The 24,606-nt window shown below is 36.6% G+C and overlaps 1 protein-coding gene across 1 annotated transcript; it reads right to left on the bottom strand.

The window, feature by feature from the left end:
- Nucleotides 1-568: 568 nt before the first annotated feature.
- Nucleotides 569-24,211, bottom strand: sbk2.L (SH3 domain binding kinase family member 2 L homeolog). Its single transcript, XM_018226206.2, has 4 exons — nt 24,107-24,211; nt 8,251-8,428; nt 7,831-8,033; nt 569-5,500 (listed from the first exon to the last, which is right to left on the bottom strand). Exons 2-4 carry the CDS (start codon nt 8,414-8,416, stop codon nt 4,937-4,939), a joined length of 933 nt encoding a protein of 310 aa, XP_018081695.1. The 5' UTR covers nt 8,417-8,428; nt 24,107-24,211; the 3' UTR covers nt 569-4,936.
- Between the last annotated feature and the right edge of the window lie 395 nt (nt 24,212-24,606).

Genomic DNA, 24,606 nt, shown 5'->3' with positions numbered 1-24,606 from the left:
TCCCAAACTCAGAACAGCCAACTTACAGAGGACGAAGATGGATGCGTGGAACTCCGCTGGAAGAATCTGCGCAGAGGGGTAAGTATGGATTATGGGGCATTTCCCCGGGGGGTAGTTAGCATGGGGGGAGGAAGGAGGGGGGTCTACCTGGGGTAGGGGGTACAGGGTTTTTGTAAAAGGGTTTCCTTCTCTTTTAAGGGACTTTCTAAATATATATAAATATAATCAATGAAAGATACTGTAAATTTTCCGAAATAATAATTTTTTTCTGCACTATTCCTCTCTCAACATCTATTTCTCTTCATTCTCTCTTTATGCAGAAGTTGGGTGTCCGATTTTCTTTTCAATATTGGTTTGCCATTAATGTTTTTCTTTTACCTCTCACCTTGTGCTTTGTATGCCCTTCCCTTTCTCTTGTACATTGTCATTCAATCTTTAGCTGGGAAACTCTTTGCAGATCTGAACATACAATTAGTGTTTGTGTGTCTGAGTGAAGGTGAAGGTATCTCCTTTGTACAAAAACAGATTCCTTGGGAGAAAAAGTGTCCATGGTCAAAGCAGACACAAATTTGGGAAACTGGCAGATCCATATAATTTATTGTAATGTTATTACACAAGATCTACATATTTGACAAATATTGCAACAAAAAGCTTAATAATAAAACACTTGTAATAATCTCAACACACAATTCTCCTGCAACTATGATCTGGTTGTTGACCATTTACAAACATAAAGTCCCTGGTAAGTAAGGGCGTGCAGGTTGGTGTGGGGTATATTATTGGGCTGAAATTTCTGTTCACTAATGGAAATGTATCTTACATTTTCCCTGGCTGGTTTGTGCTGTTATGTGCACCCTTGCATATACCTGCATCTAAAACCCAATGTTTTGCAGTGGGTGGCTATGTGTAGTAGAGCCATAACCAATTAAACAATAAAGATGCACAGTGAAGAATGTTTTTTTATTTTTCAATTACTAATTCAATTAGTACACTGCCAGCAAGCATTCTATTTTCAAACAACTTGACTGTGAAGCTATCATTATTATTGTCGTAATAAGACTTATTTTTCTCCCACCCTGTTCTTATATATATTTATTCTATTCTGACATTTTGATTATCACAATGTTTTAATCTGTTTGCAGATAAAATATATAATTAATTATGAATCAACAACAAAAATTAAAAACAATGACAAATTAGACTGCTGCTATCTACATCATACAATATGTACTACAAATGAATTATAAGCTTCCCTTTTAGTTTAGTAGTCTGTACAGGGAGTTTTGCCTTCCTCATCCCAGTGAAGACCACTTAAGGCAGTATATAGGAAACAAACAGGAGCAAATTATTAATGCTGTTTTAGTTAGCAATAGTTAAATATTAAAAATATGGCAATTAAAAGGTGCACATTTAGTCTGGTGCCATAACCCATAGAAACCAGATATTTGCTTATCATTATTGTCGCTTAACTAGGCTGGTTTGCTGCTGTGGTTTATTCCACTGAGCAATTTATGTAATGTGACTGCTTCACCAAATATGTGCACACACACATTTCTACACTACATGCTATACATATTATTCTGCAAGTGCCCAAAACTCTTTATTAATAATAAATAATAATTAATTACTGTTTTTTAAATAGTTAAATAAAAGTTTAATGTGTTACTGTTTATTTAAACTCTATTAATTTGTAATTAAAAAATGTATGAATTGTCAGAACACATCATGTATTTGTGGCATGTTGTACAAGCCTAACTTCTAACATAGGCCATCAGTGCAAATTAGAACATTGTGTAGCTCAGTACTGTGTTGGCCCAATAAGATGACATACTACATGGCCTAGAGCATATCAAAGTCATAATGTCGGCATAATCAGGGGCCATAAATATATATTGGAGAGTAACAACCAACCCATGCCCCCCCCCCGGTACCTTTTTCCTGACCTCTTTCTGCATAAACTGCTTGGACTACAAATGGAATAGCCTTATGATGACTTATATGATGACATATTATGTTTTTTGTTTAGATATACATGTCAAAAAGAAAGGAAAAATGAAAATACACCTCTATTCTCAAAGTTTGCCATTATTCCCTGAAACAAAGAAACGCTTGATTCCTCCAGGTTCATGCTAAGCTTATCTTGTAGCTTTGGGAAGTCACACAATTCTGTTATCTGACACAGAGCAATGGTGGAACCTTGGCAGTGTTTTACAATTAAATATCTAGGTGATGAAGATTTAAATATGTGTCTGCAGAGCCTAATGTAATCCTCAGAGTGTACTCAATGTGCTCCATCAGCTGTTGTGAACTAGACATTAATTGATAGACCTGTTTTATCAACGTTGTGTTAGTAACATTAGCCTCAGCAGCTATTCACTTTTTGATTGGGAACATTACGCTACTGGCTATTGGCAAGATAAATACATTATGTGAAAGGTAACTTAGAATCACACATGCACTGCACATTGTAGAACAAGTTCACTGCTGCATATTATAGTATATCAGATATCATGTTGGATATATATCTTGTGCCTGATATATTCACTTTTATAGCAAAACAGGACAATGCTCTATAGCCTAATCTTGCTGTCAAAGGTTTATGACATTCCGTTTATTTATCTTAGTATAATAAACCTCTCTTGGGAGCTGAGAAAAATTCTCGATTTGTATAGCACTTCAAGCTTGGGCTCTTCAGCTGTCCCTAATGTTTGAGGTAATATATAAAGTAAGGGTTGATGATAATTTACAATTTATTGACCCATCTTCCAATAAGTATACCCCTTTGTTCAACATGAGTGCAATGAATTGGGCATATGCTGAACATACTTTTTGCCTGTTGTTTTAATCATGAAAATTCTATGGGTTATTTGTTGAGCTGCTGCACAGTAGGAGTGGAAGAGAGGTTGGACTGCAATACTCTATGTTATTCAACCACTTGGTCCACAAGCCATACAGACAGATACCATACAAATGGGCATACACATGTGTGTCCAATTCAGATAACCCACCAGCACACCCTGGCCTCTCCCGTCAATTTTCGTCTGGTTTCTCAGCAAAGGAGGGGATCGGCACCCCCAACAGCATAGATAAGAAGAGAAATTACGTTTCGGGGCGTACCCCTTCGTCAGACTCTGAGTCTGATGAAGGGGTACGCCCCCGAAACGTTACGTTGAATAAACACGCAGGGCTTGGCCCGCTTGCATCAAAGTCCTGAGTGACGGTAATTTCTCTTCTTACATACACATGTATGGTCACTTTTCCATTGGCATTGCATACTGTTATATTCCTCTTTAGTATTTAGGTTGCATCACTCTACTTAGTGATAAAGTGAACCTGAGGCATGCACTCGTATTTGGCAATGTGCCCTTTAATCTGTCACTGACTTAATGACAGCATGGCATCAGCTTACAGTGAATAGCCAGAGCTTTGCTATCTTTTATTCAATATGCCGTCATTGATGAGGTCTACAAATATAAATATCGACCACACTTGGTTGTATTTGTATCAGACTAACTTTGGTCTGTGTTTTATTTCCTTGTTTCCATAAAATAAAAGTTATGCTTTATTAGTTGGTTTAATTACAAACCATCTTGCATTCTTCTTTTTTCTTTATGGTATACTTAGAAAACATATCAAAACCAATAAATGTAATTTTCAAAACCAATAAAAGTCAATTTAAAATAGGTGGACGCCAGCCCACTGCATCAGCTGGGATCAGAGCAGCTACTGTATTCCTTGACTATTAACTAGGCTTTTATATTTATTTATTTTTTGCAATTTAACCCCTAATTCTTAGAATCCTACCTAACACCCTGTCCTTATGCCCTGTATTGTACAGCTAAACCATGGCATCTAATGCCCTATTTGTTTAATCACAAACATTGATAGTCCTGATGCACACACATACAGTACTTCATTATTGTAACAAGCTTATGCAGGTAGAAATATACTATAACATATTCAATTTCTTCCACTTGTTGGGACTTGTACGATTGCCATCTTGGAGTCAGGAAAAACAAATTTCCCCTCTGATGCACTCCGTGATGAAGATGCTCAAGTCTAACTCAATCTTAATATAGCTCCAACAAGTTTTATACTTTTCATATAATACTATAGTATAATATTAATAATATATACTTTTCATATAATACTTTAATTTAGACTAGTTTAGTTCCCTTAAAGTCAGAAACTGAATATATCTTTAACAGTTCATTCAATATGTGGTTCTGAAGCTCAAGACAAATAATATAGAAATGCGCAATTCTGAATACTATGTATCAAAAATAAATTTTAGACCTTCATTCTACTTTTAAGAATAGCTTGACACCTATACAAGTATTAAGAAAGGCAGAATTTCACTTTTCTGCGCGTTACAAGACAGAAAGTGTTTACTGTACAAATACATGGTGATTGCACCAAGTTATCCTATTGTATTGCAATAAACAACTACGTAATTATAACCCATAAAAAATATCTTATAACATGAATCTGTAAAGCTGCCCTCTTTGGCTGCTTAGTATTGTTTGTATGGGATTCATTTAAAATGTCCATTCAATGTGTTTTTCTTAAACATTGCATATTTTCTCATCTCTCTACAATTACAAATCCAGTGGCAAGTTTGCAAGACCTACCTTCTATTGCACAATCTATACTGAAATCCTTATTAAATATGAACAAATAATGTGGACACCATCATAACTTGAGACAGTGTAGGTTTAAGTGTGACTGGCTAGAATGCTGTACATCTGCAGGAATGGGTAAAATAATGACTGCCAAAGAAACAGCCAGTTAAGGAAAAGTAATCCAGTAAAATCAATGTAGGAGAAATGAAGCTAAAACTCCTTTTAACTTGGACATAAACTATAATAGCCCTTGATTAATGCATATCAGGTTCAATGAGGCCATATTATATTTAAATTGCAGATGAAGGAAGCCATTAATCCAATCCTTCTATTGCTCTCCAGTTGTCAACTCTCCATGGATAGTCCAAATATTTTAAGGCCTTGTTGACGGGGCTTCTCACTGTTGGATTCAGAGCCATTAAGTTGCTGAGCATGTCCATTGCTTCTGCAGTCAATTTCTTCCAGTGACGGGATAAGTCTTCGCTATTGCCTGTTTCTTGCCACACCACATAGTCTTCAAAGAATGGGTCAGAAGGAAGTGTTTTTTCCCAAGGAAAATATCCTGTCATTAGACAGAAGAGAAGAACTCCAAAAGCCCAAGCATCAAGAGTAAAATCAATGGGCACTCCGTCCCCATTCCTGGTGTTACTCAGTTCTGGTGCAGTATAAGGGATTATCCCGGATATCAGTTTGAGAATTGTGCCTCTGGGCCGAGTTAAACCAAAGTCTGTGAGTTTGATGTGTTGGCAGTCCCTGCCAAAGAGTAGCACGTTCTCTGGTTTAACATCTCGGTAGACCAATCCTCTGCTATGAATGAATTCAAGAGCACTGACCAGTTGCTTAGTACATTGCTTGCCTGCTTGTTCAGGTACTCCTTCCTATGGGGAAGAAAAAAATCTATATATGTACTGTATATTATACTGAAAAGATGTTTTTAATGTATTAAATGTATTTCTTAATATTAGTAGGGATGGGCGAATTTGACCCGTTTCGCTTCGCCAAAAATTCGCCGCCGGCGAAATATCGCAGACGCCCATTAAAGTCTATGGGCGTCAAAAAAATTTTGTCGCGCGGCGAAACTGTTTTGATGCGCGTCGCCATACGAGTCTATGGGCGTCATTTTTTCGGCGAAACGAGGCGAAAAAATTCGACCATCCCTAATTATTAGCGATCTCTTAAAACACACTTATTTCGAGAAGCCTACCCTCACTCTGTTTAGCTACCAAATGCAATACCATATGCTACATCTCTCACCTGCTGATTTGTGATCTTGCCCACTCCCAACCCTTGTGTCTCATTCCCTTCCCCTTTAGATTGTAAGCTCTTTTGCACAGGGCCTTCCTCACCTTTTGTACTGGTACTGGTTGTTATGTATGTAACTCTGTATGTTCTATAAAAGTAATACATGTGATTTCTTTGTATAAACACATTTATTTTACAGTGATGCACAATATGTTGGCACTCTAAAAATACATTAATACAGTTAATAATAATAACAACTTAAAGAAGAATTACCAGACTAGTTATTGCTTTTTATTATTCTACTACTGTAAGACTCATAACTAACTATTTTTGCTTTGAGTTACTGGAACTGATCAATCTATGTAACTATCTGAGCCCTAAAAGACACTATGGGATAGCTATCTACCCAACTATGGACCATGTGCCGTTTTTCTGCCCCACGGTGCGAGAAGTAAAACCATGTCCCATGCAGTTGCTGGCTATACATGTTCTCTTGGCTTCTTGCTCAGGAAGCAAACTATAACATGCCTCACGAATATTTTAAAACCTCTGATCAAGAAAAGTGTAGGAAGCAAGATTAAATCATCTGACACCTTGAGCTGTCTAGTTACCATAGAACCCTACTTGTACTTGCATGCCAAGAAACCTAGCTACTTACATAACGCTACTTACATAAGCTACTCTTCACTATATCCCTCTCAACATCTGGCTTTTTTCATTCTCTCATTCATGCAGTCTGGAGTCAGATTTAGATTGCCAGATCGAATACATCTTTTGGGGGGCTGCCTTTCCTACTAGATTTATTAAAGCAAACTCAACTAACTGATTCCGGCAAAATAAAATAACTGACTTTGGCACAAATCTTGCATGTAGAGAGACACGATTTCTAGTAATTTTGAAAGAGTGAGCTACATCCTGCAGGCAGAAAAGCACCCCTCCCACCAAAGGCTGTTTTAGACCTAAATGTAAATCAAAATCTGACTCCAGACTCGTGCATAAAAGAGAATGATGAGAGATAGATGCTAAGGTGGGATAGTGAAGAGTAACTTGATTATTTCAGAAACACTACAAAATGTATAATTGATTATATTTAGAAAATGTCGTATTTAAGCATGATAAAGCTTTTATTACTGTAGAAATAAGTCAAATCAAATGGACATGCTGTTTTTTTTTTAAGCCGTTTCTCCAGTCATCTGACTGGCTTTCTCAATTCAGAATGATTTGTAAAAAAGATCTTTCTGGAATAAATACACTGGAATGTTACTCCAATCAGCATAATCTGTTCAGCAAAAATCTCATGAAATTAGGTGTTGATTGTATTAGCGCAAACTTTGAGGTGTTATTAAACCTTCCAGGGAGAGGTGGCAAAACAGCATTGTATGTGGCAGACAATAGATGTCGCACCCCCCTCTGCCTCTATTCAAACTTGGTTTTTCCGTTTTTACATTCATGGCTTCTTTAACACCTCTTTTGAACCAGTCGTTCTCTCAGTCTAGAATCTGGATTTAGCAGTCTTTTCCTTTAGATGTAGGTACATGGCTTAGTCCTGACTGTTCTGTGCTGTGCCATACGCTGGTGTAACTGTTGTTTGGTTTCTTCCACATACAAATCAGAATACTCCTCACTACACTGCACTGTATACACAATGTTACTCTTCTTGTGCTTTGGGTTTGGGTCTTTTAGGTGAACCAGTTGCCTCATTGTGTTGCTGGGTTTAAAGCAGACAGGGATGTAGTGTTTATTAAAAAAATGGAGCAACATTATTCTAGAAAGATCTTTTTACAAGTCATAATGAATTGAGAAAGCCAGTTGGATGACCTGGATGAATGAGAATCTTCACAAACAAGCTTTTATTACATTTTCATTTTCGCTTATAGTTCCCCTTTAAGGAACAGCATATTATACATGCAGTATACTGTATATTGCAGGGTATATATTTGTGTGTATATATTAGTGTGATTCTTACTTTTGGTTTAATAATGGAGATTAGATCCCTCTGTAGAGCAGCTTCATACAGAAATCCATAATGTTCTGCAGATTCAAATGCAATTCCGAACATGCCAATGATGTTTGTATGGGCTGAGAGGGTGAGTGCCACACAGTATTCATAGAGGAAATTTTGCTTTTTGATGTGCATCTTTGGAAGAAGCTTCAGGGCCATTGGTGTTCCTTAAAGAAAAAGTGTTATATGTAAGAAGAAGAAAACATATAAGACTCTCAGAAACAGGCAAAGAGTTAACATTCTATGATTTGATTCTATGATTTGTTCATTTGAACATTAACATGACATTGCTTTCTAGTTAGACCATTCAAAAAAAGCAACATGGTAGTCTATTTCACTTTGGACCATGAGATGAACATTAGCCATTGTTGCATTGCATGTTACCTCGCTGACGATGGATCACTAATACCACCTGTCCATATTTTCCCCTTCCTAGTTCTTTTATGACTCTGTAGTGATCCGACACCTCCATCCTGGACAGAGTTTGGGCAGTCAGTTCTATCATCTCATCCAACATACTGGCTGCTTCTAGACCACTGTTGAGATTCATTGTCGATGTGTCCTAGTAACACACAAGAAAGTTAGTATTGACATGGACATTGCTCCAACATCTTTAATTTACCAGTGTTTGCATAAATACTTGTGTCTGTCTATGCCTCTTTGACTAGCATGCAACATTCCCACATCCTTACCCTTCAAAATCCTTTTATCACCAAATTAAAACCACTGAGCATACAGTATGCAGGTACGTTTTGTTCCTTTCATTCATCAATGTTATATTTAATTTTTAAGTTGGTTCATCAGTTCCCATATGTAGCCAAACCACTGGTGAAATAGGAGCAGCTTGCATAGATCTTGTCATGTAGAATCATTTATGAGATTTGTCATGTCTGAGACATTCCTTTCCGCACCTGTGGCAAGGTCAATCACGACTAAATTATGAAATTATAAAAGTGTGTCTTTGTAGGGGGAAATCCTAGTGATAACACTATTTCACTACTAGTTTATAGTAATTAACATGCAAAGCGAAAACCCTATATGAGTCATATAAAAAGTGCAAGGCAGAGTGCAAACTGCAAAAACTGGTCCAACTGGCATGTTTTTTTGCACACTTGCCCTTTTCTGAATTGCCAAAGATCTCAATGCTGCAAAATGGTAAGGACAGGACTACGTTAAGCCTACTGGCATTGCATTCACCAATCCCACGCTAGGTGCAGAATTGCCTTTATCTTGCAACATTATACTGAACATCCCTTTGCGATTTCTATTTATTATTGCAAAGCAATAGGGATATATTGACTACTTCGATGTGACATCACTATGGAATGTTACATGTTTGGTGTGAGAGAGGGGCGACATGAAATGGCCTTTGCATTGGGATTGGGTTGGGGGTTGTTTTTTTTTCCGACTTGTAATGGGAACTATTTACATTGGCACATTCCATTTTCATGTGCTAAATTGTCCAAAGGAAGGTCTTAAGGAAAACTTTGTTTTATAGTCTGTTTATTGCACAGATAGCTAAAAATCTCACTGATTGGTTTCAGAGCATTACACACAGAGACATCCGATAGCTCTACTGAAGTTTACTTGAGCCCTTTAAGTTCACATTCATTATTCGTTCCACATATTTGTTCGCTGCACAAGGACACGATTTGGACAAGCTGTAATTACATTACTGACACATTCAGAAATGTGAAGAATGAAGCACCGTTTCAGTGGGGGAACAGGATTATGTTATGTTTCAGTAGGTGGTTTCATAGATTGTATTTTTCTTTTTTATTTCAGTTTCCCACTATTTCTATAGCGTGCTAATCTCCCATTGTCTGCACCTGATCATTTACCATCTTTCTTCATTCATTTCAAACTCTTCATCTAACACTCTAAAGCTGATCATATGTGCCTAGATTTGGTTGGGCAGTTTGGACCTTACTGCCTTAACATCTTGGCATGTTTGCCTGATCTGGTGCCATTTTGACACACTTGTGATCCTCTTCAGCTGCAGATGATCTCATATGTTTGAAAATGTTATCTTCCAATGCTCCATTGGTGGATCTGAGAGGGTATTTCCAAATATTTGCTGGGGATCCATAGATACAGTATATATTTACTCATCTGCCCCTGACCAGCTAGATCAGGGGTCCCCACCCTTTTTACCCGAGAGCCACATTCAAATGTAAAAAGAGTTGGGGGGCAACAAAAGTATAAAAAGTTCCTTGGGGTGCCAAATAAGTGCTGGGATTGGCTATTTGGTAGCCCCTATGTAGACTGGAAGCCTACAACAGGCTCTACTTGGCACTATACTTCGCTTTTATGCAATTAAAACTTGCTTCCAAGCCAGGAATTCAAAAATAAGCACTTGCTTTGAGGACACTGAGAGCAACATTCAAGGGGTTGGAGAGCAACATGTTGCTCACGAGCTACTGGTTGGGGATTACTGAGCTAGATAGTGGTCACAGTTTACTAAAATTTTAGCACAGATAATGCAACTGATTATCCATATACAGTAGAAGCTCACTGGGCGTCCATGTGGCTGCATAAGTCTCATGATCTGCCTCTGTCCAAAGCTGCCATATTGCTGGACCAAGACAACAATTGTGTTTAAAAAGCCCATTAATACTGAAAGCATAATTCAGTAAAAGCATTGGTACATATGGTTGGCGTGCATAAAATATAATAGCAAAATGATGTCTCATTGGTTTTCTCATCTATAATTATTTTCACAGTTGCCACTGAAGAAGCAAACATTTAGGGGCAAATTCACTAAGCGCCGAAGCACCTAACGCTAGCAATTCGCTAGCGTTGGTCATTTTCGTTACTTCGCAAATTCACTAACGAATGCTGGCGTAAATTCGCTAGTGTTACTTCGCACCCTTACGCCTGGCGAATTTGCGCATCGGACGTAACTACGCAAATTCACTAACGCACGCATTGTACTGAACGCTACCTTTTACGCTAGACTTCCTTCGCCACCTCAGACCAGGCAAAGCGCAATAGAGTAGATAGGGATTGCTTCAAAAAAAGTTCACATTTTTTCTAAGTCCCAAAAAACGCTTGCGTTTTTTCTATATTATGGGTGATAGACTGAAAAAGATCGAAATTTTTTTTGGGGGTTCCCTCCTTCCCCCCTACATTTCCTAACTCACGGCAACTTAACTATACAGTGGGCACATGTGTAGGGCAAAATAACATTTTTATTTGATGTTTTGAAGGTTTGTGTAGTGATTGTACGTATTCCTCCATTGAAATTTGAATTTGGCGCCGTATGCAAATTAACCATCGCTAGCGTAACTTCGCTTCACTTAGCGAATCAACGCTAGCGCAACTTCGCAACCTTACGCTACCCCTGAGCGCAACTTCGGATTTTAGTGAATTTGCGGAGCGCTGGCGAAACTACGCCTGGCGAAGTTCCGCCTGGCGCAACTACGAATCTTAATGAATTTGCCCCATAGTAGGCAAGTACTTAACACATCATATTTACAACATTTGGGATGGAAACATTTGTGCTCTTTATTTCTTATTGGCAGGCACCTCATCCTCTTTAAAATGAAGATGATGTCCTCGTGATTTGCCAGATTTTGTTTCCAACTGCAGTAAGAGCAGCAAGTGAATGTGATTGCTAACAGGCAAGAAAAGACATGTCAAGGACTCCAGCTGGGATTTCTGCCCAACTTGTGTTCCTTTCTTTCTTGCTTTGACGTGAATGCCTCTGATAAGGACACTGACTACAGATGAGCAAAAGATTTTGCTGCCTTTTGCTGGGAAAAAACACCCATAGACTCTAATGTATAGTAAAAAATGTCATATAGTTTGAAAAATGTTGCAAACCCAAAGCGTGCAATATAGAGTTTTGGGTTAATTAATGTGGGGGTTACATTTGGGTTGTTTGCACCTCGTCCAAAAGTTTTGCATATTTTGCTCTATTGTTGGAGTGCCCTCCGCTAAGCTGTATTTTTTGCTCCTACCTTCATACTCATTTCATGGAGTACTGCCTCCCCTGTCACAGTGGTGGGTGTACTCCATATAGCGAATAGGAACAAATACTGTGTGTGTTTTATTACTGTATTCCTAGTGGGGCCACCCGTAGGTACATTCCCGGATCCCACTAGGTGCAGGCACTGTGCTAGTAAGTACCAGGTACCCAGTCTCTCCCAATACCACTGCAGAGTGGCTCAGGTTTGTCCGTGCCATTAGGTAAGCGCCACATGTGGAGTGTAACACCGACAAAAGGCTCTTGAGATGTTTACACATTTACCACATTTGGTTACCTACAAGCAACCTAGATTTTTTCCTATTCCCTCTATTCCCACATAACAACAGCAAATTCAGTAATTCGTAACAACTTCATCTGTGCTACTGTTCCCTCCCTGAGCTGACATCTTATCTGTGCACACAAATGTTCTGCTCCCCATCTATCTAAAGTGATCTCATTGACTTTCCAGACCACCTATTCCTTTTCCTCCCCATCGTGCACACTTCCAGCCAATTTTCTCTTGCTCTAGGGATCCCTTTTCTTTGCCTGAACAGAATTACACAGTTAATTGGCTGTAGAACGCATAGCTAAAATAGTGACTTAATTGCTATGAAAACTGTAAATCTGATATCTCTGGCAAAACAGAATCCAGCTGCTAAACGGAAAGTGTTTCACTGCAAATCTCAAACAGTCATCTAAAACACAAATGAAACTGTCTAATTTTATAGACAGAATAGCATGCAGGAATGCCTGTGTAAAATACTTTTATGGGCAGTTAGATGACATTTGTAAAGTTATACGGTATGCATAATGTTTATGGGAAAAGGGACTTTCATAATGTCTGGTGGGTTTAAAGCTGAATATTGCAACTGTTACCGAAAAGGTAAAATAATATAATCTATTGCACAAGAGCTTGTTCAAATAATTCATAACTCTTTTAATATGTATACCATGTATTTTAAAGGGACCGTTGTTGTCCTTAGCACATTGTCTTGAAACAGTGTGTATGTCACTACTATTAAGAAATATCCCAACATCATTGCACCAAACAGGGAACACTGTATGTGATATGTCTATCTAACTAATACAGGTATGTATCTTATTGTCATCTTCTACAGGCACATATGATAGCTGCAACTGCCGACACCTTGTAGCTCAAGACATCCTTGTGCCTTCAGGGAACGTTACCTTTCTGTGCATGCAAAATGGTAGCACAGCATTCCGAGTGATGCAATGCAATATCAAATCACAAGGACTAAATGTATGGGAACTGCAGGGAACACACAGCTGAAAGACCCATAAGCAGAGCAGGCTTAGCTGTGATCAAATCAATCCTGAAGTTATCCGTTACATTGAGTAACAACCTTTTGGGTTTAAAAAGTTGAAGTAGCAATTGTAGTTCTTGGTGTAGGTTACACATACCTGCACACATTAGGGGCCATTAAGGGACTATTATGCTGTTTAAAATAATATTCGTAGAAGAAACAGTGTAAAAAGTTGTGTATAATAAACAGTTAATTTAGCAAGGTGTGTTTCATTTTATGCCATGTGAATGGCAGATTTACAGCTGTTATGTTACATTGCTTCTGCCATAAGTCACTGTAAGAAAAAATGCATAAAAAATGTACGCCATTTTTTACACAGCAAAGCCTGCTGACGTGTGGTGTATTTTTTTATACCACATAATAAATATGCCCCTAAATTTTTTCTCATTGTTTCAATATTAAAAGCTCGACCAAACTCTCATCCTCTTTTTTATTGATAAAATTTATTGGATTGGTAAAAAACAAGATAAAATCTAGCGAAAACCCGAATGGTACAATTTTTCGAACTCTTTGTACAATACGGCTTAAAAAAAACGGCTTTTTTTTCTTAGAGTGACTTCCTCCGGAAGCAATGTAAAATAACGGCAGCAAATCTGGATCTCACATGACTTAAAATTACACTACGCTGATGGGTGGTGTATCATCCCGCCATTTTTTTCGCCACATAATAAATATGCCCCTAAATGCCCACTTTTTCATTGCCTCATCCAGTGTGCATCGATTTTATCTCATTATTTCAAAATTAAAAGCTCAAACCAAATTCCCATTCCCTTATTTATTAATAAAATAACTGAAATAAATTGGATTGGTAAAAAACTAGATAAAATCGAGTGAAACCCGAATCGTACAATTGACAAGTGAGAAGTGACTTCCGCCAGAAGCAACTTCGCATGACTTAAAATTACACACATCTTGATAAATTCACCACGCCGCACGCTGCATCTTCATCCGACAGTCGGAAAAATGTAGTTTGTACCTGCGATTTCAAGTTCAGTTCCATTATCTTCTTCACATCCGAGTCTTCATATGGTGACAAATCGGACATCAATGCGCCGTGGAGTTCAGCCCTTATTTTACACAGTTTTTTTGGCAAATTTCATTTTACACAGTGTAATAAATATGCCCCTTAGTGTGACTTAGTCACTAACGGAACAAAAGGATGGTTACTAAAGGTTAGTTAAAATCACTCAGGTTTTTGCCCGAAAACCCTAAATTTTTCGGATTATGGGGCTAAACCCAGTGCAAACCACAATATCTTCAAATTAGCATAGGGACATCTCCCATTGACTTATACATGGCCTCAACAGGTTGAGATGGTAGATTCTGGGATTCAGGCTTTTTGCAGCATTGGTGTATAATAAATCTTGAAAAAAAATCAATTTTTTTCAATGTTTTTGCCCCAAAAATCCCGACCAGAAAAATTGAGGTTAAATAAATAACCTCCGTAATATTCCAACTTCATTTGCTGGACTGTTTAGAACATTTGTAAACCATTATAATGCGAACTGAATGTAATTTATCATGGGAGACAATTTCAGTGCTGGCCACGGTTTCCCCTTGTTCATGATGTCTTCAGTTTAGATTTACTGCACATGCCAACAACACGTTAGCCACAAATCCTCGTGAAATCTGAATATGAGCAGTGTTTGTCACTGCAGCTCCTGCTAAACATGCCTGATTAAGCAACCTGCTCTCAAAGGCACAGAGGTCTGTTACGCACATGCCCTGCATTTTATAAATGGGATTGAAAATTCGGTAAAAAAAACAGTGCTATGAGAACACCAGATTGGTCACCATTATTTTATATTGCTTCCGGCGGAAGTCACTCTAAGAAAAACTGTGTAAAAATGTTACGCTGATTTTTATGCCATTTTTTACACAACAAAGCCTGGCAATGTGTGGTGTATTAACCCCCTGTTTTTACACAGCATAATACATAAAGAATGTTCAAGGGTACTTTGATATTGACAAGCCATACAACATGAAAGCTTTTTAAAAACAGCTCTGGGTGTGATATCAAAGGAAAGTGTTTTGCTTTTAAACACTATTTTCAAATACAGGTATGGGATCCGTTACCCAGAAACTCATTATCCAGAAAGCTCCAAATCACAGGAAGGCTGTCTCCTGTCTCATTTTAATCAATTATTTAACATTTTTAAAAAATTGTCTCTGTAGTTATAAAACAGCACCTTGTACTTGATCTCAACTAGGATATAATTAATCTTTATTGAAGGCAAGACATTATTTGGTTTATTTAGAGGCAGATTTATCAAAATGTGAGTTTAGAACTCACCCACATTCTATTTATTCCTATGGGTTTTAAGAATCATATTTATCAATGGGTGAAAGTTAGAACTTACCATTTGATAAATCCAGTTCTAAAAATAGATTTCATTTATCAAGTGGTGAACTCTAACTTCCCCCATTGATAAATATGATTCTAAAAATCCAATTGGAATGAATAGAAAGTTAATACATTATTCTGGGGTGAGTTCTTATCTTACATTTTGATAAATCTTCCCCTTAGCCTAGAACTACACTGTGCGCGTCCTTCTGATCTGACGCGATGAGAGGAAGCACAGGTGTCATGTCGGATGCGCCGAATCTAAATGATACAAATGTCGCATCTTCAAACTGATTGCATCAAACGCGACACGACTGTTGGATGCGTACACTGCAGGTTGCGTCTTCATCGTGTCGGATGCAATCAGTTTGTAGATGCGACATTTGTATTACTTACATCTGCGCATCTGACGTGACGCCTTGGCTTCCTCTCATCCCATAGGATCTGAAGAACGCGCACAGTGTAATTCCAGGATAAGAGTATGGAGATCTAAACTACTATCTGGAAAACCCCAGGTCCTGAGCATTCTGGATACAACGCCCCATACCTGTAATTCCTTGTTTTTATCAGGAAAATCACATTGACTATTTTCTCCACTTTTTTTTCCACTATAAAACCACGGAGATCCGATCATCAGGTTGTTTCTTTATACTTAAGATTATTTTCAGTCAGGGGCAAAAGAACATTCCACACACGCATTATTTGTAGTAATTGTTTCTTTTACATTTAAGAAACCTTGGCTCCTATGTAATTTGCAATTACACTGCAAGCTTTGTATAAAGTTGCATCATTATTCTTTTTGCACAAAAGAACTGCTTTTGCAAAGGCAAAATTATTAGTGCCGAGGAAACATTTATGTGTTGTGCATATTTGTATCACATAGTTGGTTTGTATAGTATATAGGGGGGTATGTAATAAACGGCATTAAGTTTGCCCAGGAGCAGTAACCATAAGCAACCAATCAGAAGGTAGCATTTACAGGTTACCTGTTTAAAAGCAAACATCTTATTGGTTGCTCCTTTTTTCTTTCACTTATTGGGTTTGGTCTCTTACTATTGTCACTTATTACTCTCTCCCTGAACAGTTGAACTTTCCCAACTGTGCCAAGTAGCCAAACCTCACTAGGACTAGAATAATATATTACCTTCAATGTCATAAGCTTTTCTATACAGTATATTGCAAGCTATTGCAAGTATATTGGTAACATTGGTAAAATTATTTTGTTTATAGTATACATATTACTATAAAAGCAATATGTAGTACTAATATTATATGCATTGTGTTTTATTGCATATATAGTGAATAAAGTACCCCCTCTTGTAAAATATAAGGATATTATAAGTTACCGAGGAGTTTCATGACCTGTATAAAAACACTCGGCCTTCGGCCTCGTGTTTTTATATAGTCATGAAACTCCTCGGTAACTTCTAATATCCCCATATTTTGCAACTGGGGGTACTTTATTTATTATAATACACAAATTTCAGTGAGTCATGTGACAGAAATGACATCAGAACTCACCGTTTATAACTGATGACATCAGACCTCACCGTTTATAAGGATATAATTTACAAGATATTCATAGCTTTTGTGTATTATATAGTAATATTTTCACTTTATATAGTTCCCGACAAACAAAGGAGAATAATGTCATGTCAGCAGCAGTAACATTAACGTGGCAATATAAACATCAAGCAGGTGAGCTGACTGTGTTTCTTATAAACCCAAAGAAAAGTACTTAACCGCTAAAAGCTCTGAGGACGTAAATAACGTATTTAAAAACAAAATTGCTGGCAGATATATATTGCCACTTAACAAGTCATTTCCCATAGTACAACACAGCTGAATGACAGACTTGCATTAACAATCATCTCACAGTCTCGCAGCTGCTACTACTTTAAAAGATATGTTTGCACATAATTATAATGGTATGTACAAACCAAGTGTCCTAAATGCTCTAGAATTTGTATCCAAGCAATCTATGAAAAGCAAAGGAGATCCAATACTTGGGTATAGATAATGAGGAATCATATCACAAAATACCAGTTATTTTAAGGAAGAGGATATTAATGATCTCACTTTCCAAGGACTTAAATGGTTCATTAATGCTTCTTGCATATATGAACATAGTCTATTCCCCAAAGGTAAAATTGTCACAGATTATGTTATTCTTAATTTTAAGGAAATAATAAAATGTTGGTTCATTGCCTATTTCTTATGTCTTTGTTTTCTTTTTAAGCATTGATATGGACATTTGTTTGTGTAAATAATCAATATTTTACTATATTTTTCTATCTATGTATCATCTATCCACATATGTATTCTTTGTTAGTATGCTCATTTTACACGTACAAGCTTCTAATCCCAAAAAAGGAATAAGCAGCTAAATAACAAGAAGGAATAGAATACATAACTTGGGTTATGGGCCTACATACGTTTATTTTATTGCATGTCAGCAGCAGACTGCTTGGAGCATTTAATAAATACACTTGGATAGATCTAAATAATGACAGTAACTGAAAACAATAGAGTTTATATTATACATTTATCTTAAATTAATATTTTTTTTAGAGCCATATCTGGTGCAGGTGCCTGGGTCATCTGTAACACCTACACACTTATAATGATAGACAAGTGCCATTGGATATTTTTGTTCCTTAGTCCTGTCATCTATTAAATTTCGTTAAAGGACTTAAACGCCATGTGCAAGTGTGTTTCTCGAGGGGGTGGAACCATGTGGTATAAAAATAGCACCATGCCCATATTAACCTCTATAACACTGTATATGACCATCCTGGTTATCTGTGACCAAATATGTTGCTACGCTTATTACTCATTTTTTTGTGTACTTGACCATTCCCTTTATGCCCTGGAAAATGGTTCCCTACAACAATTTTGTGATAATACAGATTTTATCGCTTTACAAAACAGTGTGCCTTTTCCCCTTGCACGCATTGAACCTTTATTGAACCTTTAACATTGGTAAAATACGGGTAAAATTGAACTTTAATTAAAATGTAATGTTCTTTAGCCACAAATTGTTTGACAAGTCTTCTAATGTGCAAATGCAAAGCTGTAGGGAAGGAAACGTAACATTTAAAAATAGATACAGTTAAATACACCCATAATCCATACTCCTAATGACCTTCTGCTCCCACTGTCATATAGCTGCACTAGCAATTTCAAGGATTACCGTGTCAATCATATAGATGTTTATGTGGGCGAGATTACCTGGTTTCCCATATTATATTATTTATGTCTTCACTAATAAAATAAATAATGCAAAAATATTGTTATATTATTTAAATCAAGGTTGACAGCAAGGTTAATGCCTAAGGGTAAAGTTTATCCCTTGATTTAGGGAGCAAGTCTTTATGAACTAATGAACTAAACACTGAATTATTTGCCTATGGGTATTACTAGTGAATACTGTTATATCTTTATTTCCATTCCATGCTCATGTTTTCCCATGTTCGGGACCTGGGATTTTTCAGATAATGGATCTTTCCGTATTTTGGATATTCATACCGTAAGTCTACTAGAAAATAATTTAAACATGAAATAAACCCAATAGGCTGGGTTTGCTCCCAATAAGGATTAGTTAAATCTTAGTTTGGATTAAGTACAAGATATAGTTTTTTTTACAGGGAAAAAGGAAATAACAAATACAAATTTGGATAATTTAGATAAAATGGAGTCTATGGAAGGTGGTCTTCCAGAAATTCAGATCTTTCTGGATAATGGGTTTCCGGATAACAGATCCTATACCTGTAATTACTTGGTTAAATAATATGCCCTGCAACATCACTCTTTTTTTCTGTCATTTCTTATGAAAATTAACATTTTAACCCGCCATTTGCTATTTTTTTTCCAGATTCCTACAATGTGTGTATTGGTGTTGCATTTTGATTGTGCTTATTTTATATAACTCAATGTACTCTATGTGCTTTTGACCTGGCAACTTATTGAATATCTGCCTTAATTCTTGGCTGATTCACAAGAGCTGGAAAGCCAACAGTTTAATTCCTTAGTCTATTCTATAACAGTCCCATGGGCCAACAATGGCAATGTTTTCTAAGTGTCTCTAATCCATACATTTTAGGGGCAGATTTATCAAGGGTCGTAGTGATTTCAAGGGAATTTACGAAGTAAAAAAATTAGAAATTCGAAGTAATTTTTAAATTTTTTAATTTGACCATCGAATAGGATACTTCGAATTCGATTCGAAGTAAAATCATTCGAATATTTGACCATTCGATAATCTAAGTACTGTCTCTTTAAAAGAACTTCGACTTCAATACTTCGCCAAATTAAACCTGCCGAAGTGCTATGTTAGCCTATGGGGACCTTCTAGAGCATTTTCTAAGTTTTTGGAAGTCGAAGAAAAATCATTTGATTCGAAGGATTTCATTGTTCGATCAAATGATTTTACTTTGACCGCAAATGGTCAAATTCGATGTAAAAAAACTTCAACTTCGATATTTGAAGTCGAAGTATTCCAATTCGATGTTTGAATTTCAAAGCTTTTTCTACTTCGAAATTTGACCCTTGATAAATCTGCCCCTAAGTGTAAACAACTGGCAGTATTTTCAGTGTTACTCAAGTTAGCGATTCATTATTACATTAAGCTTGTTTAGATTACCATTGGATAATGTTTCTTTGCTCTATACCAGCTTGTAAAGCAAGTCTGTTGTTACTCTGGAATACTTGAATTTGAAAACCACTCTAAAAAAATGTATACAGATTTAATTTGCCTATTTTGCAAGCCCAGAAAAACTAAAAATGATCCATCAAACCAATGTTATAAATTAAAATTAAAAAATAATACAGGTATGGGACCTGTTATCCAGAATGCTCGGGACCTGGGGTTTTCCGGATAACGGATCTTTCCGTAATTTGGGTCTTCTTGCCTTAAGTCTACTAGAAATTCATTTAAACATTAAATAAACCCAATAGGCTGGTTTTGCTTCCAATAAGGATAAATTATATCTTAGTTGGAAACAAGTACAAGCAACTGTATTATTATTACAGAGAAAATGGAAATCATTTTTAAAAATTTGGATTATTTGGATAAAATGGAGTCTATGGGAGACATTCCGTAATTCGGAGCTTTCTGGATATCGGGTTTCCGGATAAGGGATCCTATACCTGTACAAGTCACTGTATTATTATTACAGAGAAAAAGGAAATAATTTTAAAAAAATTGGATTATTTGGATAAAATTGAGTCTATGGGAGCCATTCGGTAATTCTAAGCTTTCTGGATATCGGGGATAAGGGATCCTATACCTGTACAAAGACTAATGTTTGTTTCCAAAAAACTTGGCAACCTAACAGAGTTTACTGATCTAGTGTATATCAAATTATAGGTACAGTAGAAGGACATTTATTTTCTTTGCATTGTTTTCTACATGATGAGCATGATTCATGCCATTTTATTGGTGATTTGTGGTTATGCAGGTATGTGACCTGTTATCCAGAATTCTCGGGACCTGGGGTTTTCTGGATAATGGATCATTCCATAATTTGGATCTTCATACCTTAAGTCTACTAGAAAATAATGTAAACATTTAATAATCTCGATAGACTGGTCTTGCTTTCAATAAGGATTAATTATATCTTAATTTGGATCAAGTGCAATGTTTTGTTTTATTATTACAGCCTGTTACAGTTGTTTTTTGTTATTACAGTTGTTTTTTGCCTTCCTCTAGATCATCTGGAAGCTAGGCAGGTTAAAAAAAAAGTTAAAAGGTTGAACTTGATGGACGTGTTTTTTTTTCAACCTAGCTTACTATGTTACATCGAAAAAGGAAATCATTTTTAAAATCTGGATCTGTTATGGATAACAGATTCCATATATATATATATATATATATAGTCCAAGCGAACGTGGAGCGCACACCATAAGTGGAATACAAAAGCTGGGTGCCAGTCTGTAGAAATATACAAATGTCCCATAGGTGACGGCACTCCAAAAGTAATCAGGATACATAGGTCATCTAGTTATAAATCAGGTTTATTGGTGGACCAACGTTTCGATTCCGTATCGGAATCTTCGTCAGGGTGAGGGTTCTCACCCTGACGAAGATTCCGATACGGAATCGAAACGTTGGTCCACCAATAAACCTGATTTATAACTAGATGACCTATGTATCCTGATTACTTTTGGAGTGCCGTCACCTATGGGACATTTGTATATATATATATATATATATATATATTAGCATTAGTCGCTATTTAGTAAAACTATAACTCGCAGCTTAGCTTATTGAGGGTATACATTGTTTTGGAAAAATGCCTTGGTTAAAGAGTTAGTACAAAAGCAAACTTATCAGTGGAATGTTCCATGAATAGAATTTCCATTGTGGTGTCCATGTCAATACAACACAGAGGCACACCAGTCCTGAAAAGAACATGATTCCTTATTATTTTATAAAGCTGTTCACTGACAAATAAACAAATAAAAGTCACTGGTGCTGTCCATTCGTTTATGCTTTTCCAGCAGCCTCATATGGCAGAGGTGACTCAGTAAGTCTGTATTTTATTTTCCAAACAGCATAGTTTGATTTATTTTAAATATAATGTAATGACATAGTTATTAGGAGGAACTGAAACAGTTTAGAAACTTGAGCTATGTTTATTAAAAGGAGGTAAAACACAAATTTACTTTTTATTTTTACTATTAACACTGATTCAGAAACTCCTAAAATACCAGAGTGCAAATATGGGAAGCTAAGAAATGAAATGGCACTAGAATAATAATAATTAAATACATAACCTACAGTTCATTTTCTGCTTCATTCCCACATACCCACTTTTACACAGCACATATAAGATATATATATATATATATATATATATATTATTATCATCATCATGAAAATAATGATGTATTTACAATGTTCTATTGGCTATTCTGTCTGTTATTTTTGCAGGTTCATGTCATGATTTCACTGTGTGACTGAGCACTTCCTGTGTAGGCCTCTCTGTCTCTGCCTTTGCACTTCCTGTCTCTCTAAAGCAATTGCATCTTTTCCCAGACTTTACTTTTTCTCAAAAACTCCATCTAGACTCTTTGTTCCTCTAAAAGCAATTTTGAAGTGTAATGAATCACCTCCCCTTTTTGTCTTTTTTTTATCCAATAAAAACATAAAAGGCACTATTTCAAGATCAACTAATATCTTGCAAATATTAAAACTACTTGTGATCATTATATTCAATGTTTTAATATCCAAATCATTTTAGAAGTTTGCCATTTTATCCCATAAATTAATAATTCAGTCATATTTAATTTATGGGATAAAATGGCAAACTTCTACCACTTCAGTGAATATCTTAAGGGCTCTTTTGAGTGGTTGTTTATAGGGGCATATGGCCTCCATTTGTGTGACATTATTTTGACACAAGAAAAAGTGTAATGCAAGTAACACTCATCTAAATCCCCTGATATAAATGAGCCCTATATTATGTTTAGGGCCTTATTTATCAAAATCCACATTTTTCTGACTATTTTAATTCATAAAGTCTGACCAAACTAGAATTCACGATTGGAGCTTATTTATTATTAAAAAAGCACAATTTAGTCAGTGACAAATCCCAAAAAATCAAGTGAAAATCCAAATTTTAAGAGTTTTTTCCTTAATCGCTCAATTTTTTCAGATTTTTGCCCAAAATAGCCAGATTTTCAGGCTAATTCTAGCTCACACCACAGAAAATTCCAAATAGGATAAGGGCCTCTCCCACTGATATATACAACCTCAGTAGGTCTGAGATGCTGGATTTTCAGATTCAGACTTTTTCCATCTGAAGGGTTTTTTTCCACTAAAAACTTCGGATTTTATAGTAAAAAAACTAGAATTTTTTTTCAAGTTTTTGGCATTCGGCTTTAATAAATAACCCCTTTAATCTGTATTTTTTTTTAAAACACAAGGCAGACTAATAAACAGGTGTTAAAATATCCACTCATGCACATTCTCTGAAACTTTTTCTTTCCCTTGGTTGTCACGCCAGGATTTCTGGAAAACCAGGAATGCTGATTTGCAGCTGACAAAATGATTCCATTCACACAATTCCTATTTCCCTTAAAAATGAAAACACGCGGTAACGATTACTGATGTTAAAAAGCTAAGCACATTTTCATGTGGGTTTTATGTAGAGTTGTAACATATGGGCAATTACATACTATAGCATATTTATGCAAGCAGGAAACCACTTCGCATCACAAAATTCATAAAACGTGACCATTTTAAATTTCATTAATTTCTACCATTTCAGTTGGCAATAGAAGACCAGAAACAGCCCCTGGTGCATGTTCATTATTTTCCAACTCCAAAGAAATTTTAATTCACGCTGTTAAATGCATAAATCATTGGCAATGTGCTCATTTGCGGTATATAATTATGCATGCTTTCCTTAAATCGGCAGCCCAGTACCTATTGCAATAACACTAATACACCATTCCTCATGCCACGTTATTTGCTATGGGTTTTCTTAGAAACACCTGCATGTTCTTGTAAATTGAAATGAAAGCATGCTTCAGTAGTATCTCCCCGTCGCTCTTACTATATGTGTGTATGTTTGTGTATGCAGTCGCCTCTCTCACCTTTTCTCCTGGGGTTCAAAGGCTGTGCTGTGACTTGGCTTGTGCTCTTGTGTGTCTGGTCCTGAGAGTGACTTCAATCTATCTTTCTAAAGTGTGCATTCTGGTCTGCTGCCAGCTTTACCCAGGGAGTGAGGCTACTGACCAGCCCCACCTCCTTTTGCCCATGATTTGATGAGACCCTGTTTTTCAGTTCCTTCGCATGCCACTTTAACTGTGAGGATGCCGAACGGGCAGTTGCACGCATGGAGCAATTTCCCTAAAATTATATGTAATAAAAGCTGGCGAATAAAAAGTGACGCCTACATATGTTCAGAGCATCCATAAACAGCTGTCCCCTAGACAAGAAACGTTAGACAATGGGAATGGCCAGAGGCATCTGTTATCAGTTTTGTAGGCTGTCAAGAGATTTCTGGGAATCGTAGTACAGCAAGAGCTGTAGATCTAAAGGTTTGACATCCCTAAATTATGTATTAACCCCACCCAAAGATAAAAAGCCAAAT

This window comes from Xenopus laevis, chromosome 7L (genome assembly GCF_017654675.1).
Source record: "Xenopus laevis strain J_2021 chromosome 7L, Xenopus_laevis_v10.1, whole genome shotgun sequence".
Classification (NCBI taxonomy): Eukaryota; Metazoa; Chordata; class Amphibia; order Anura; family Pipidae; genus Xenopus; species Xenopus laevis.
The sequence above is the reverse complement of the archived record's forward strand: the minus strand, read 5'-3'. Positions and strand labels throughout refer to the sequence as shown.